This window comes from Mastigoproctus giganteus, chromosome 1 (assembly GCF_048544385.1).
Source record: "Mastigoproctus giganteus isolate SK-2022 chromosome 1, ASM4854438v1, whole genome shotgun sequence".
NCBI lineage: Eukaryota > Metazoa > Arthropoda > Arachnida > Uropygi > Thelyphonidae > Mastigoproctus > Mastigoproctus giganteus.
This window is the reverse complement of record NC_143575.1, coordinates 242548394-242561917: the sequence shown is the minus strand read 5'-3', so window position 1 is coordinate 242561917 and position 13524 is coordinate 242548394. Positions and strand designations below refer to the sequence as shown.

The following is a 13524-nucleotide window of genomic DNA, read 5'->3' as shown; positions in this document are numbered from 1 at the left end:
AGTCCAAGCTCTGGCCTGACAAGCCCAACTTTTCAACATTGTTGTTCACAGCCCAATCCTTTATGACTTACTATATGTTGTGCTGTTGCCGATAGGGCCCATTTCCAGTACTTCCGAGTAGGTTATGGACTTCATGGTTTCTGGCATTATTACTAGTGGGCCAAGTTGAAGCAACTGAAACAGCCCAATACCATCAGTACACTTCCATCACACTTCCTACTGAAGTGTATCTTCCCTAGTTGGGCGCCTCCGTAGCCAGGTGGGAAGGAGCAGCAGCAGTGCGTAGCACACGCTTCTTGATTAGACCGGGGTTCGAGCCCATTACCACCAAATACGGAGGATGCGGAAAGGTCAGGGAATGACCACCGCATATTCCGGAGCAATATGGCCCTAGTTGCTAATGCTCCTAAAAACCAAATAACAAACAAACAAACTTCCCTAGTTGGGAAGATATACACTTCAGTAGGGTTGGGAAGATACACTCCAATTTCGCATCTTCTGACTACACTTCACTTTAGTATTCTTCTGGCCTGACAAGACAGAAGATACACTCTAGTAGAAAGCAATTTCTTCACCCAAACATGTTCATTTGAACAAAACATTGTGTACCAATGCTTGTCACCCCCATAATATCTTCTAACACTGTCCTATTTTCCTGTGAGAATTTGAGAATGACAGCACTCTAAATACCATTTCCATTGGTGACCATGATGCTGGAGTTCTGTACAGCTGTTTTACCACTGAATTCAATTTTATGCAGCTCTTTGTAGATAGTTGAGATACTGTCAGAATTTCTGTGGTCTCTTGATCATGCTTTATGAGGTTTGCAGATGACATGCATTTGATGCATGGTGGTTCTCTTGTCTGTTCTCATGTCATGCACATTCTCACAAACTCATGGAATGTGTTCAATGAACATGTTCCATGAGGTTTGTGAGAACATTCAAACCTTTTTGAAGTGAAACTTCTTTAAGGCACATTGCAGGTAGTTTTCAGATGGCGTAACTTGCATTCGTGGATTGACAAAAAATGCAACGAAAATGCAACCATTGGTATAAGTAAATGCATTACAGGTGCTCTGAACAGCCAACTATTGTACTAGCCTAAATGCCGCGGTTTTTGTGTGATCACTGAGGTAAGCAGCATTAGACTAGGTTAGTAATTGTGAGGATGACCACCTGGGAATACCCGGTGTAGTTGCCTTCCTTTCTTTTTTTTCTTTTGTTAACCTGTGGAAAATATTCTTCCAATTTTCACGTATTATTTAATTTTGTTAATTGGTAAGGTAATAAAGTGTAAATCTGTAAAAAACTTACTTTTATAGCCTGTGGATAATATTCCTCTTATTGTTGCTTATTAGAATTGCTGTTAATAGAGTTAAAATTCAATTCGTAAATGTGATCACAATGACCGGTGCTTACTACATATTGTATAGTGAACAGTATTTTGTTATGGAGTGTCTGTCGTAAAGTGAACCAACCATAAAGCAGGGGTCCACTGTAGTGAGTGTTGTACGAGATCGCCAATATGGCTGCCGTCCAGTGTGGACGCACGTTTCCGCGCTCCTGGATTTTGTTCATGAATATGTGGTTACAGTCCCTACTAGTTTATGAAAAGTGTACTCTTTAGTAGAACTACTACAGTGGATCTCAGGGTGAGAAACTTTTGCTTATTTACTGGGAAGTTTGCAGGTTATTTATGTTTTTTATCTATATCCTTTGTTGCTAGACTGTACTGGTCATCATGTGGCTGACAGCTGGGCTATAGAGAGGCACCAATTATACTGTGGTTGCTATGCAAATACCCTGCACTTGACTTGGGAGGCTTGTGTGACAACGGAATGTATACCCCCTTGTGTGACAACGGAATGTGTAGCATTCCTCTCCGGCGCAGGGATTAGTGAGTTGACATCTACTTCTTCAGCTGTGACCTTGACTGCTGCATTTCACTATTTGTGAACGGCTAATTTTGTCCCACAATTTCAGCAGAAATCAAAATTGTGCCACCACCACAAAGAAATGGAAAATTAGAACCACTCTTCTAAGTGCATTTTTCACTCTGGTGTTCCCCCCCACGTGATCTACAGGGGATAGACTAAAACTTCGCCCGGAGATTACGTGGTGCCAAATAACCGCACAAACTTGTGACAACCATCATTTTATATTTTTTCTCGCACTCTATGTGACTATTCATAAATAAACTCGTTAATCCAGAAACCCCAAATTTCTGACTTTTCACAATGATGCCAGAATGGACCCACAGGTTGTCCAACCAAAGTATGCAACTAAATCAAAAAATGGAACAAGCAATAATTGGATAGTGGAGTTAGCCCCCACGGCCTGGCAAGTTTTAAAACATCAATCCAGGGTGTATATTGAATGGGGAAGCCACTGCTACCATGAATTTGTGGCCGTGCCGAAGTGCTAGAAATGCTGCAGGTTCGGCCACACTTGCATGCATGTGCTCAGACAACCGCCACATGCGGTCATTGTGTGGCCGCATGTGGTGGTTGTCTGAGCCAAAGAAAGATAAAGACCCACAGTGCCCTAACTGCAAGCTTAACAAGATGGACCACTCACACTCAATAAGAGATCCTAACTGCCTGACATACCTGAGAATAAAGAGTCAATACAAGAACAGAATCGACTATGGGGACACACCTTCCCTCTAGTACCAATCAACAGACCAAATCAGCTACCAACCTTCTGTAACACTCTGTGGAAAGCAACTATAGATGTCATCCTAGCAACCAACAACATCGCTGGCTACATCTCGGACTGGGAGGTGCAGGACTCCTGGACGACTTCCGACCACAGAGTGATTACATACCAGATCCTCTGAACCATAACCAGATCACCGCTAATCAAACAGGCCACTAATAGGTTTGCAACTAAAAAAGCTGATTGGGAACTCTTCAAGGAACACTTGACTGCCGCTACAAACGAACACCTTCGACAACAACCCAAACTGAGGGAACCCAGTTATCTACAAAGGGAAGTCACAAGAATAATCACAGCAGCTTCTGACCCAGCAATAAAAAGAAAAAATCCGAGGCCTGGTGCTGTCCCTTGGTGGACACCTCAAATCCAACAGCTGAGAAGAGAAGTAATCACAAGACGGAAGCAGTTTCAAAGATCCCGACGCAGCTGGCCCGCTGCCATGAGGGAAATCTATAGGAATGCAAGGAACCGCTACACCAGCCTCATTCAAAAATCCAAGTGGAAGGGAACAACTGGTCTTCACCACCAGAAACAACAATCCCTGGGGAGTGTTGTACAAAATTACCACTAACAAATTCCCCAGAGGTGAAGTCATCACATCAACAGTAACACCGCAGGGTACATTGGCTACAACGTGGGACGAGTCAGTAGGAAATATATTGAACACAATCTTTCACGAATTAGTTCAGCCTTACACACTGAAGCAGCATCAGTTCTACCAAGCCAATGACGAATACCACACGGAGCACTGGAGGCACCCTTCACTGTTGAGGAACTCCAAACAGCAGCCACACAGATCAGAAACAATAAGTATCCAGGACTCGATCTCCTGGAACCAGAAATCGTGAAGAAAACAGTCGAAACTGCACCACAATTACTGCTACAACTGTTCAATATATGTCTCTCTACAGGCACCTTCCCAGAAGATTGGAAGACAGCAAACGTAAAGTTTATCATCAAAAACCCAACGAAACCACCAGAGAAACCAGAGTCGTACCAGCCAATTGCCCTGCTTACCATGGCCAGCAAGCTTCTAGAGAGGTTGCTACATAAAAGAATTCAACACCACTACAATGCGGCTGGACTCTCAAGCCTTAACTAATTTGACTTCAAGCCTGGAACCTTAACCATTGATGTGCTAAAGATCCTTCTGGATGATGCTGTGGCGTGTGACAGGAAACATGATTGATTGACCAGGAAAGGAGGTGATTATCCCTCTGTATAAGTCAATGGTCAGGCCACGCCTTGAGTACTGCGTACAGGTCTGGAGGCCTCATTTTAGGAAGGATGTAGATTTACTTGAGCGTGTACAGAGAAGGGCATCAAGATTGGTGAGGGGAATGAAGAGATCCTCTTACCAAGAGAGGCTGAAGTTCTGACTAGGCACCTGTGAGGTGTTCTGATTGAGGTATATAAGGCCTTGAATAGGTTGAGCATGCTGAATTTTCTGATGGGATTCTTCCACTTGTTCAGATTAAGAACCTAATTAAGAACCTAAATTCAAAATGAGGAAAGATAGCTGTAGAATAGATGTGCAGAAATTTGCCTTTAGTCAGCGGGTGGTTAAATGCTGGAACAAACTTCCATCTGTCGTGGAAGTTGATAGGTTAAATAAATTCAAGGAGGAACTGGACAAACATTTAGAGGGAATGGTTGTGTGAATTTTTTTTTTTTGGCTGATGCTACATAAGCTCATACGCTTGCTTTTTTGCATCACATGCCACGATTACTATTACTATTAAATCCTCATTGGTAGCTTTAGCCAGTGCAGTAGTGTTCTCTGCCACTTGTTAGGAGAGGTCGGGGTTCATTTCCCATCAACCACTGGAGTAATTTCTAGCCAGTCCAGTAGTGTTCTTTGTCACTTGTCAGGAGAGGCCTGGGTTCATTTCCCATCAACCACTGGAGTAATTTCTAAACTTCTCTTCAATCAAAGCTGTAATTAACTGATCTCAGGTGGTGGGAGTAGTAAACATCACTAGAGGGAGTTATTTCAGGTTTTTCGGCCTGTACAATGTGCTGATCATACTTCTACAGGCAACACACTTACAGTTAGGAATGGCAAGCTGTGGTTAATATAACATATTTGGATGAGGATTTTAAAAAATGTATAATTTGCTATCTAAGTCTTTATGAAATGAACTTTAATATATATTTTTTTATTTTAATGGCAGATATTTCAAGAAAAAAGTGTAAAGAAAAGTACAGTCCATTAGATGATGGCGAGTGCAGTGTAAAGGAGGGTAAGTGGAATTATCCTCTAATAAAAACAAAAACACACGGTTTTAAAGATTAAACAATATTTCTTTATGCCATCCTCATTCGATTCTCTAAATAGAATTTTTATATAATCCAGTTTTTTTTTAAATTTTATTTCTTGCATGCCTTTGAAAGGCTTACACAGGTATTTACTATTGATTAGTGTTAAAATTCAACACTTCTCATCACGTAAATATTGAGGCAGAATTCTTTGTTATTGGTCCTAAGTAATAATTACAAAAAAAGGTACAATTAATTTAGCATTCTTGCACAATTGTGTGTATGCTGACCGGGCTAGCCAGGTGTGTAATGTGCCTGCCTGGCAACCCAAAGGTCATGGGCTTGGATCACAGTAAAATGGAAAAACCTTGGGAGGTGCATTATGGCCACAGAAGCTGATGTGCCAACAGCTAACAAAAAAAAAAAAAAAACCCAGTTATGTGATGCTTTAAACCTTCTTTGAGATTTTTTTTTTTTTTTCCCAAGTTTAAGCGAAGAGAAAGATAGGTATTCTAGTGAGATAAGTAAGCAAATATGAATTATTTTAAGAATAGAAAAGATGAATATTTCAGGCCATGTTTTCTTATGTCTTGTCTTCCCTCCCCCCCGCCACTCCTGTCTTCACACTGGTTACTTTCTTCAACAGTGCTGATTTTTGTAATTAGACGCCTCTTTTGAGTTCTTTTTATCCAAAAATTAAACTGAGGTATGGCTAATTGCAGGCATTTAAATTAAATAATAGTACACTTCTCCTTTGAAGCAGTGTTTTTTTATTTATAGCGCAGTACTAAGACAGTTCATAGTGGAGACTTCAACAAAATATAGGATTGATGCATTTAGTAGTAAACCCAGTTTGTTCTTTTGTATGTTTCCAAATTTTAAGATTTCTGATTTGAAAGTTCTCTCCAATCAAGGCTGTAGTTAGTTGTTCTCAGGCAGCTGGGGTAGGAGTTTCCTCATGAGTTATTACAGGTATTTCAGCCTGCACAATGTGATACCCATGGAAAGTTACAAAGTTCTCACATGTCAAAACATTAATATTCAATTTCATTACAGTCCATACCATTCTGCTGCTGCTGACCCACACTTTGTTTCTTCCATCATTGCTGGTGATGGAGAGTGCAAATGTATGGCTATGACCAGTAAAAATGTTCCAGTTCTCACAGTGGAAAATTCTGTTTTCTCAGTGACCTAAAAAAAGCAAGAAAATCTTGGTTTAATGTGAAGATAAAGCTTATCATATTTTTTGGAAAAATAGACTTCAGAGAATTGGCACTTGCACTTCGTTGGTTCTTTTTCATAGTAATAGAGGCGTATGATGCAAGAAAGCAAGCATATGAGCTTATATAGCATCATCCAAAAAAAAAAAAAAAAAATCATACAACCATTCCCTCCAAAAGTTTGACCAGTTCCTAGTTGAATTTATTTAAGCTATCAACTTCCACTACGACAGTTGGAAGTTTGTTCTAGCAATTAATCATCTGCTGGCTAAAGGCAAATTTCCGCACATCTATTCTACATTTATCTTTCTTCAATTTGAATTTATGTCCCCTTATGTTCGTAATCTGAGCAAGCAGAAGAATCTCATCAGAATTCAGCGTATCCAACCCATTCAAGGCCTTATACACCTCAATGAGATCACCTTGCAGGTGCCTAGTCTCCAGCCGCTGGAATTTGTAGAATTTAAGCCTCCCTTAGTACGAGGACCCCTTCGTTCCCCTCACCAATCTTGTTGCCCTTCTCTGTACATGCTCAAGCAAATCTACAACCTTCCTAAAATGAGGCCTCCAGACTTGTATGCAGTATCAAGGCATGGCCAGACCATTGCCTTATACAAAGGGATAATCACCTCCTTTTCCCTGTTAGCAAAATTCCTGTATGTCTGCCAGGGGCAAAGGTTGATGACGTAGAGCGAATATCATCTTTTAAGGACACAAAAGGTGATATTGTTGTACACGTTGGCACTAACGATATTAAGAGTAGGAGATCGACAGAATTACTTAACAAGTACTGGTCACTGTTGAAAAAAAAACCGTGAATTAGGGTTGAATTTGAAAGTGTCTGCAATTCTGCCCAGACACGACAGGAGGGAGTATATGATGAGAGCCTTGTTGATCAATTCGGCGCTGGAAAGATTGTGCAAGGCTCAAGAGATAGAATTTTTTTCAGCCTGGTCTGTACTTGTTAACAGGAGAGATTGCTTCTACAGGGATGGGATACACTTAAATAGAAAGTGTGCAAGAATATTTGCTGATGCTATCGAGGCAGTGTTAGGTGGGTTGGAAAACTGCTAGCTTGGGGGGATACCAGGATTAATAGATTAACAGTAGCCACTGGCAGAGGTGAAAGTGATTCTTGCACTGCTTCTATTGGAATGAGCAGCAGTCTGGAAAACAAGATGCAGTGTATTTCAGAGACTGCTGGGAGTCATTGCGGTACAAGTGAACACATGGGTTGTGTTAGGGTAGCTAAGAATAGGAACAGGTGCATGTATACTTGAACGTACACCAATGCTAGGAGTTTGGTAAATAAATTTGATGAATTTGAGGTATTGCTCAAAACATTAAAAGCAGATATTGTTGGGATATCAGAGACGTGGTGTCATACATATATAAGGAATGCAGAACTGGAATTTGGGGAGTACAATGTGTACAGAAAGGATAGATAGGATAGGAAGGGAGGAGGGGTTATGTTATTAGTTAAGAAACACATAAAATCCAAGGAAGTGAAGCCAGTCGACATCGCTGGACAGTGCAGTGTTGAGTCAGTTTGATGTGACATAAGCATTGGGAGATCAAAATTGAGAGTAGGAGTGTGTTATAGGCCTAATGACTCTGATGAGTATAATAAGAAACTGTACAGGGCAATAGAGTGGGCCAGTAAATCAGAGAGTCTTATAATGGGGGATTTTAATTTCCCAGATATTGACTGGAATTTATAGGTTGGTCACTCACAAACTAGCAAGGCTTTTGTGGATTTATTGGATGATTTTCTACATCAGCATGTTCAGGAGGCAACTAGAGGGAGTAACACTCTTGATCTGATTATCAGCACTGATAGTCATGCATGAAGAATCTGCAGATAGAGGAACTCTAGGTGGCAGTAATCACAATGTGCTGAAGTGGGATTTACTCAAAGAGGTAACTACCATCAGGGGTAAAGGGAAGGATTTTTGCTTTCGTAAAGGCGACTGCAGTCGTCTGAGACAGTATTTAAATTCTATACGGTGGGACCAACTGATGATGTTACCAACAGCAAATTCAAAATAGGAAGCATTTAAAGAATTTATCTTGGAAGCTACTAGGCTTTACATACCAACTAAGAAATATTGTTCAAGATTTAGGCCTAAATGGATGTCAGATGAACTAATGAGACATGTGGCAGAGAAGAAAAATGCATGGGATACATATAAATTAATGGGTGACATGGAAGCCTATGATAGATATAAGCTGGTCTGTAACCAAGTCACAAAGGAGATTAGGCAAATTATGAGAAATCTTTGGCAAAGGATTCAAAGAAAAACTACAAAGAGTTCTTTACCTGTGTAAACCCTAGAAGGAAAGGGATGAATCAGATTGGTCCACTGGATATTGATGGTTCAACTGTTGATGATCCTGCTCAGGTGGCTAACAAACTAAATGAGTATTTTGCCTCTACAGTCACACATGAAGAGTTATTCAGGGAGGGGAATGCCAGAGGTAAATTAAACTCTGGCAATGAGCTAGATGATTTTGTAGTAACTGAGAGGAAAGTGGAAGAGAAATTGTTGAAGATAAACAAAAAAAAGCCACCTGGGGTGGACGGGATTTTTCCAGTTACATTAAAGGAAGCAGTAAAGGAAGTAAGCAAACCCTTAGCAATAATTAAGAGAGCTTCTTTGGACTCAGGGGAGGTACCCATGGACTGGAGGTGTGCAAATGTGACCCCAATTCACAAAGGAGGATCAAAGGCTGACACAAATAATTATAGACCTGTTAGTTTAACTTCTGTTCCAGCAAAATTAATGGAGGCCGCTGGTTAAAGAAGCACTGCAGAATCATCTAGACAAGACTTCAGTTATAGCTTGGACACAGCATGGTTTTGTTAAGGGAAAGTCTTGCCTGACCAATTTGATTGGATACTATGATGTGGTCACAAAGGAACTGAATGCAGGGAATAACTTTGATATTATATACTTGGATCTTAGAAAGGCTTTTGATACTGTTGCACATGGAAGACTGCTGCACAAATTGGAGCAGTGTGGCATTGGAAGGCAAATTGCTGCTGTGGATAAAGGGGTGGTGAGGGGGAGAAGACAGAGAGTGGTAATCAATGGACACTGCTCATCGTGGACTAATGTTATTAATGGAGTCCCCCCCCCCCCAGGGTTCAGTGTTGGATCCATTCTTGTTTTCTGTATTTATAAATGATATTGATGATGGTATATCAAACTTAATGTCCAAGTTTGCAGATGATATGAAGGTTGGCAGGATTGTTAAGGACACTAATGACAGTACGCTGCTGCAATAGTATCTAGAAAAGTTGAGCAGATGGACTGAGGGGTAGCAAACGAAGTTTAACATTGACAAATGTAAAGTACTACATATGGGAAGCAATAACCCCAGAGTGACATATCAACTCTGTGGTACTACACTGACAATGATAGAGAACGAAAAGGACGTGGGGGTAATTGTGCAGGCAGATATATAGTTTTCTGAGCAGTGCAGACGGTCTGCAAGAGTAGCCCATAGTGTCTTGTCAATGACATACAGAAATTTTTCTAGCAGGGATTAGGAGGTGATTATCCCCTTGTATAAGGCAATGGTCAGACCACACCTTGAGTACTGTATATAGGTCTGGACACCTCATTTTAAGAAGGATATAGAGCTGTTGGAACAAGTACAGAGAATGGCAACAAGATTAGTGAATGGAACAAAGGGTTGCTCTTATGAAGAACGGCTTAAGTTTTCAAATTACAGGTGACACCCGCTTAACGCTGATAATTCGTTCCGGAAAAACAGAGTACTAAGTGAATCTGTGCTAAGCGAGTGCCTCATTCCCATAAAATAACATACGTATTTGTAAGTTACGGTCGGTTCCATAGGATATTTCCTAATCAATAATAAACGGTCAAAATATTTAATATTCAAATATTTGTACATATAAAATATTCTGCATTACATCTGTATATAATTATGTGGTAACTACTTACATATCAAAATTAAACTTAAAATTCCAATTAAATCATGAATTTAATTGATCTAAATTGATTTTAATTGATTTAATTTAATCATGAAAAATGTGTTGATTTTGGGTTGAACTTTGGCCCTCTTCCAAATAAACTAAAAGGGGTATTAATTTTAAATCCCCTGCAGCGTTACCACCCAACAGTAAAGTCAACCGATCCTTTGCCATTTTGAAACCTGGCATGTTTTTTTCTTCTTTCAATATGAAACTTCTTTTAGGCATTCGTTTCCACAAAAGTCCTGCTTCATCTATGTTAAAAACTTGAGAAGTGTAACACATAATACCCCTCTTCAATAATATTAACAAGTTCTTTTTTGAAAGTTTCGGCTCCTTGATCTGCACTTGTGGCTTTTCGCTGGATTTTAAATCTATTCAACCAGCCCTTACCAGTTTTAAATGGTTCCACATTTTTTTTTTTTTTTTTTTTAGGTGAGTTTTCTTCAGATCATCATATTGGCTAATCGCTTTCTCTCTCTTCTTTTTTTTTTTTTTTTTTTTTATAATATTTAACTTAACTGAATTCTGCATTGGATATTATCTTCAATAGCATTAGCATTAGTAGAGGCATTTGATGCAAGAAAGCAAGCTTATGCAGCATCACCTCAAAAAAAAAAAAAAAAACCCACTTCCACTTCACTCCTTTGTTCAAAATACCTGTTCAGCTGAGCCTTAAACTTATTTAGGCTATCAACTTCCAATACAAGGGAGGGACGTCTGTTCCACCAACCAACCACCCGCTGGCTAAAGGCAAATTTCCGCACGTCTATCCTACACCTGTCCTTCCTCAATTTGAATTTATGCCCTCTCAGGTGATTATTCTGAGCGAGAGGAAGAATCCCATCAGCATTGAGCATGCTCAAACCATTCAAGGCTTTATACACCTCTATCAGATCACCTCGCTGGTGCCTAGTCTCCAGACACTGTAATTTGCAAAACTTAAGCCTTTCTTCGTAAGAGCACCCCTTTGTTCCATTCACTAATCTTGTTGCCCTTCTCTGTACTCGTTCCAGCAGCTCTACATCCTTCTTGAAATGAGGCCTCCAGACCTGTATACAGACTCTAGGTGTGGCCTGACCATTGCCTTATACAAGGGAATAATCACCTCCTTATCCCTGCTAGAAAAATTCCTATATATCATTGACAATACGCCATGAGCTACTCTTGCAGCCCGTCTGCACTGCTCAGAGAACTTCATATCTGCCTGCACAACCACCCCCAGGTCCCTTTCATTCTCTACCACTGTCAGTGTGGTACCACAGAGTTGATACATTGCTCTGGGGTTGCTGTTTCCCATGTATAGTACTTTACATTTGTCAATGTTAAACTTCATTTGCCACCTCTCAGCCCATCCGCTCAACCTTTCCAGATCCTGTTGCAGCAGCATAGTGTCAGTAGTGTCCTTGACAACCCTGCCTACCTTTGTATCGTCTGCAAACTTGGACATTAAGCTTGATATACCATCATCAATATCATTTATAAATACAGAAAACAATAATGGACCCAACACTGAGTCCTGAGGGACTCCACTAATAACATTAGTCCACGACGAGCAGTGTCCATTGATTACCACTCTCTGTTTTCTCCCCCTCAGCCACCCCTTTATCCACAGCAGCAATTTGCCTCCAATGCCACACTGCTCCAATTTGTGCAGCAGTCTTCCATGTGCAACAGTATCAAAAGCCTTTCTAAGATCCAAGTATATAATATCAAAGTTATTCCCTGCATCCAATTCCTTTGTGACTGCATCATAGTATCCAATCAAATTGGTCAGGCAAGACTTCCTCTTAAGAAAACCATGCTGTGTCCGAGCTATAACTGAAGTCTTGTGTAAATGATCCTGCAGTGCTTCTTTAACTAGTGCCTCCATTAATTTTCCTGGAACAGAAGTTAAACTCACAGGTCTATAATTACTTGTGTCAGCCTTTGATCCTCCTTTGTGAATTGGGGTGACATTTGCACATCTGTAGTCTGTGGGTACCCCTGAGTCCAAGGAAGCTCTCATAATTATGGCTAAAGGTTTGCTTATTTCCTCTGCTGCCTCCTTTAATATAACTGGATAGATCCCATCCACCCCGGTTGCCTTTCTTGTGTTTATCTTCAACAATTTCTCCTCCACTTTACTCTCAGTTATTACAAGATTCTCTAGCTTACTGCTAGAGTTGAATACACCTCTGGCTTTCCCCTCGCTAAATAACTCCTCATGTGTGTGAAAATCGATGCAAAATATTCATTTAGTTTGTTAGCTACCTGAGCAGGATCATCAACAGTTGACCCATTGATATCAAGTGGCCCAATCTGATTCATCCCCTTCCTTCTAGAGTGTACATAAGTAAAGAACTCTTTGCTATTTTTCTTTCCATCCCTTGCCAAATATTTCTCGTAATCTGCCTTCGCCTGCCTAACCTCCTTGGTAACTTAGTTACAGATCAACTTGTATCTATCATAGGCTTCTGTGTCATGTGTTAATTTGTATGTATCCCATGCATGTTTCTTCTCTGCCATATGCCTCATTAGTTCATCTGACATCCATTTAGGCCCTTGAACAATATTTCTTAGTTGGTATGTAAAGCCTAGTAGCTTCCTAGATAAGTTCTTTGAATGCTTCCCATTTTGCATTTGCTGTTGGTAACATCATCAGTTGCTCCCACTGTATAGATGTCTCAGTCCATTGTAGTCGCCTTTACGAAAGCAATAACCCTTCCCTTTACCCCTAATGGTAGTTACCTCTTTGAGTAAATCCCACTTCAGCACACTGTGATCACTGCCACCTAGTGGTTCATTTATCTGCAGATTCTTAATGCATGAAGAATCACTGCTGATAATCAAATCAAGAGTATTCCTCCCTCTAGTTGCCTCCCGAACATGCTGATGTAGAAAACAATCATCCAATAAATCCACAAAAGCCCTGCTAGTGTGTGAGTGACCAGCCCCCCAAATTCCAGTCAATATCTGGGAAATTAAAATCTCCCATTATAAGACTCTCTGATTTACTGGCCTACTCTATTTCCCTGTACAGTTTCTTATTATACTCATCAGAGTCATTAGGCCTATAGCACACTCCTACTCTCAATTTTGATCTCCCAATGCTTATGTCACACCAAACTGACTCGACACTGCACTGTCCAGCGATGTCCACTGGCTTCACTTCCTTGGATTTTATGTATTTCTTAACTAATAGCATAACCCCTCCTCCCTTCCTATCCAGTCTATCCTTTCTGTAGACGTTGTACTCCCCAAATTCCAGTTCTGCATTCCTTATATCTGTGTGACACCATGTCTCTGATATCCCAACAATATCTGCCTTTGATGTTTTGAGCAA

General features: G+C 40.4%; 1 protein-coding gene across 5 annotated transcripts in view; it reads left to right on the top strand.

Moving 5' to 3' along the window:
- LOC150091709 (fibronectin type-III domain-containing protein 3A-like) overlaps nucleotides 1-13524 on the top strand; it is a 489490-nt gene that overhangs the window by 152326 nt on the left and 323640 nt on the right. For all 5 annotated transcript variants that reach the window (XM_090376531.1, XM_090376557.1, XM_090376540.1 and 2 more), the window contains one exon: nucleotides 4895-4963. In XM_090376531.1, coding sequence (XP_090232657.1) covers nucleotides 4895-4963 — 69 coding nt within the window. The remainder of the gene's footprint in view (nucleotides 1-4894; nucleotides 4964-13524) is intronic.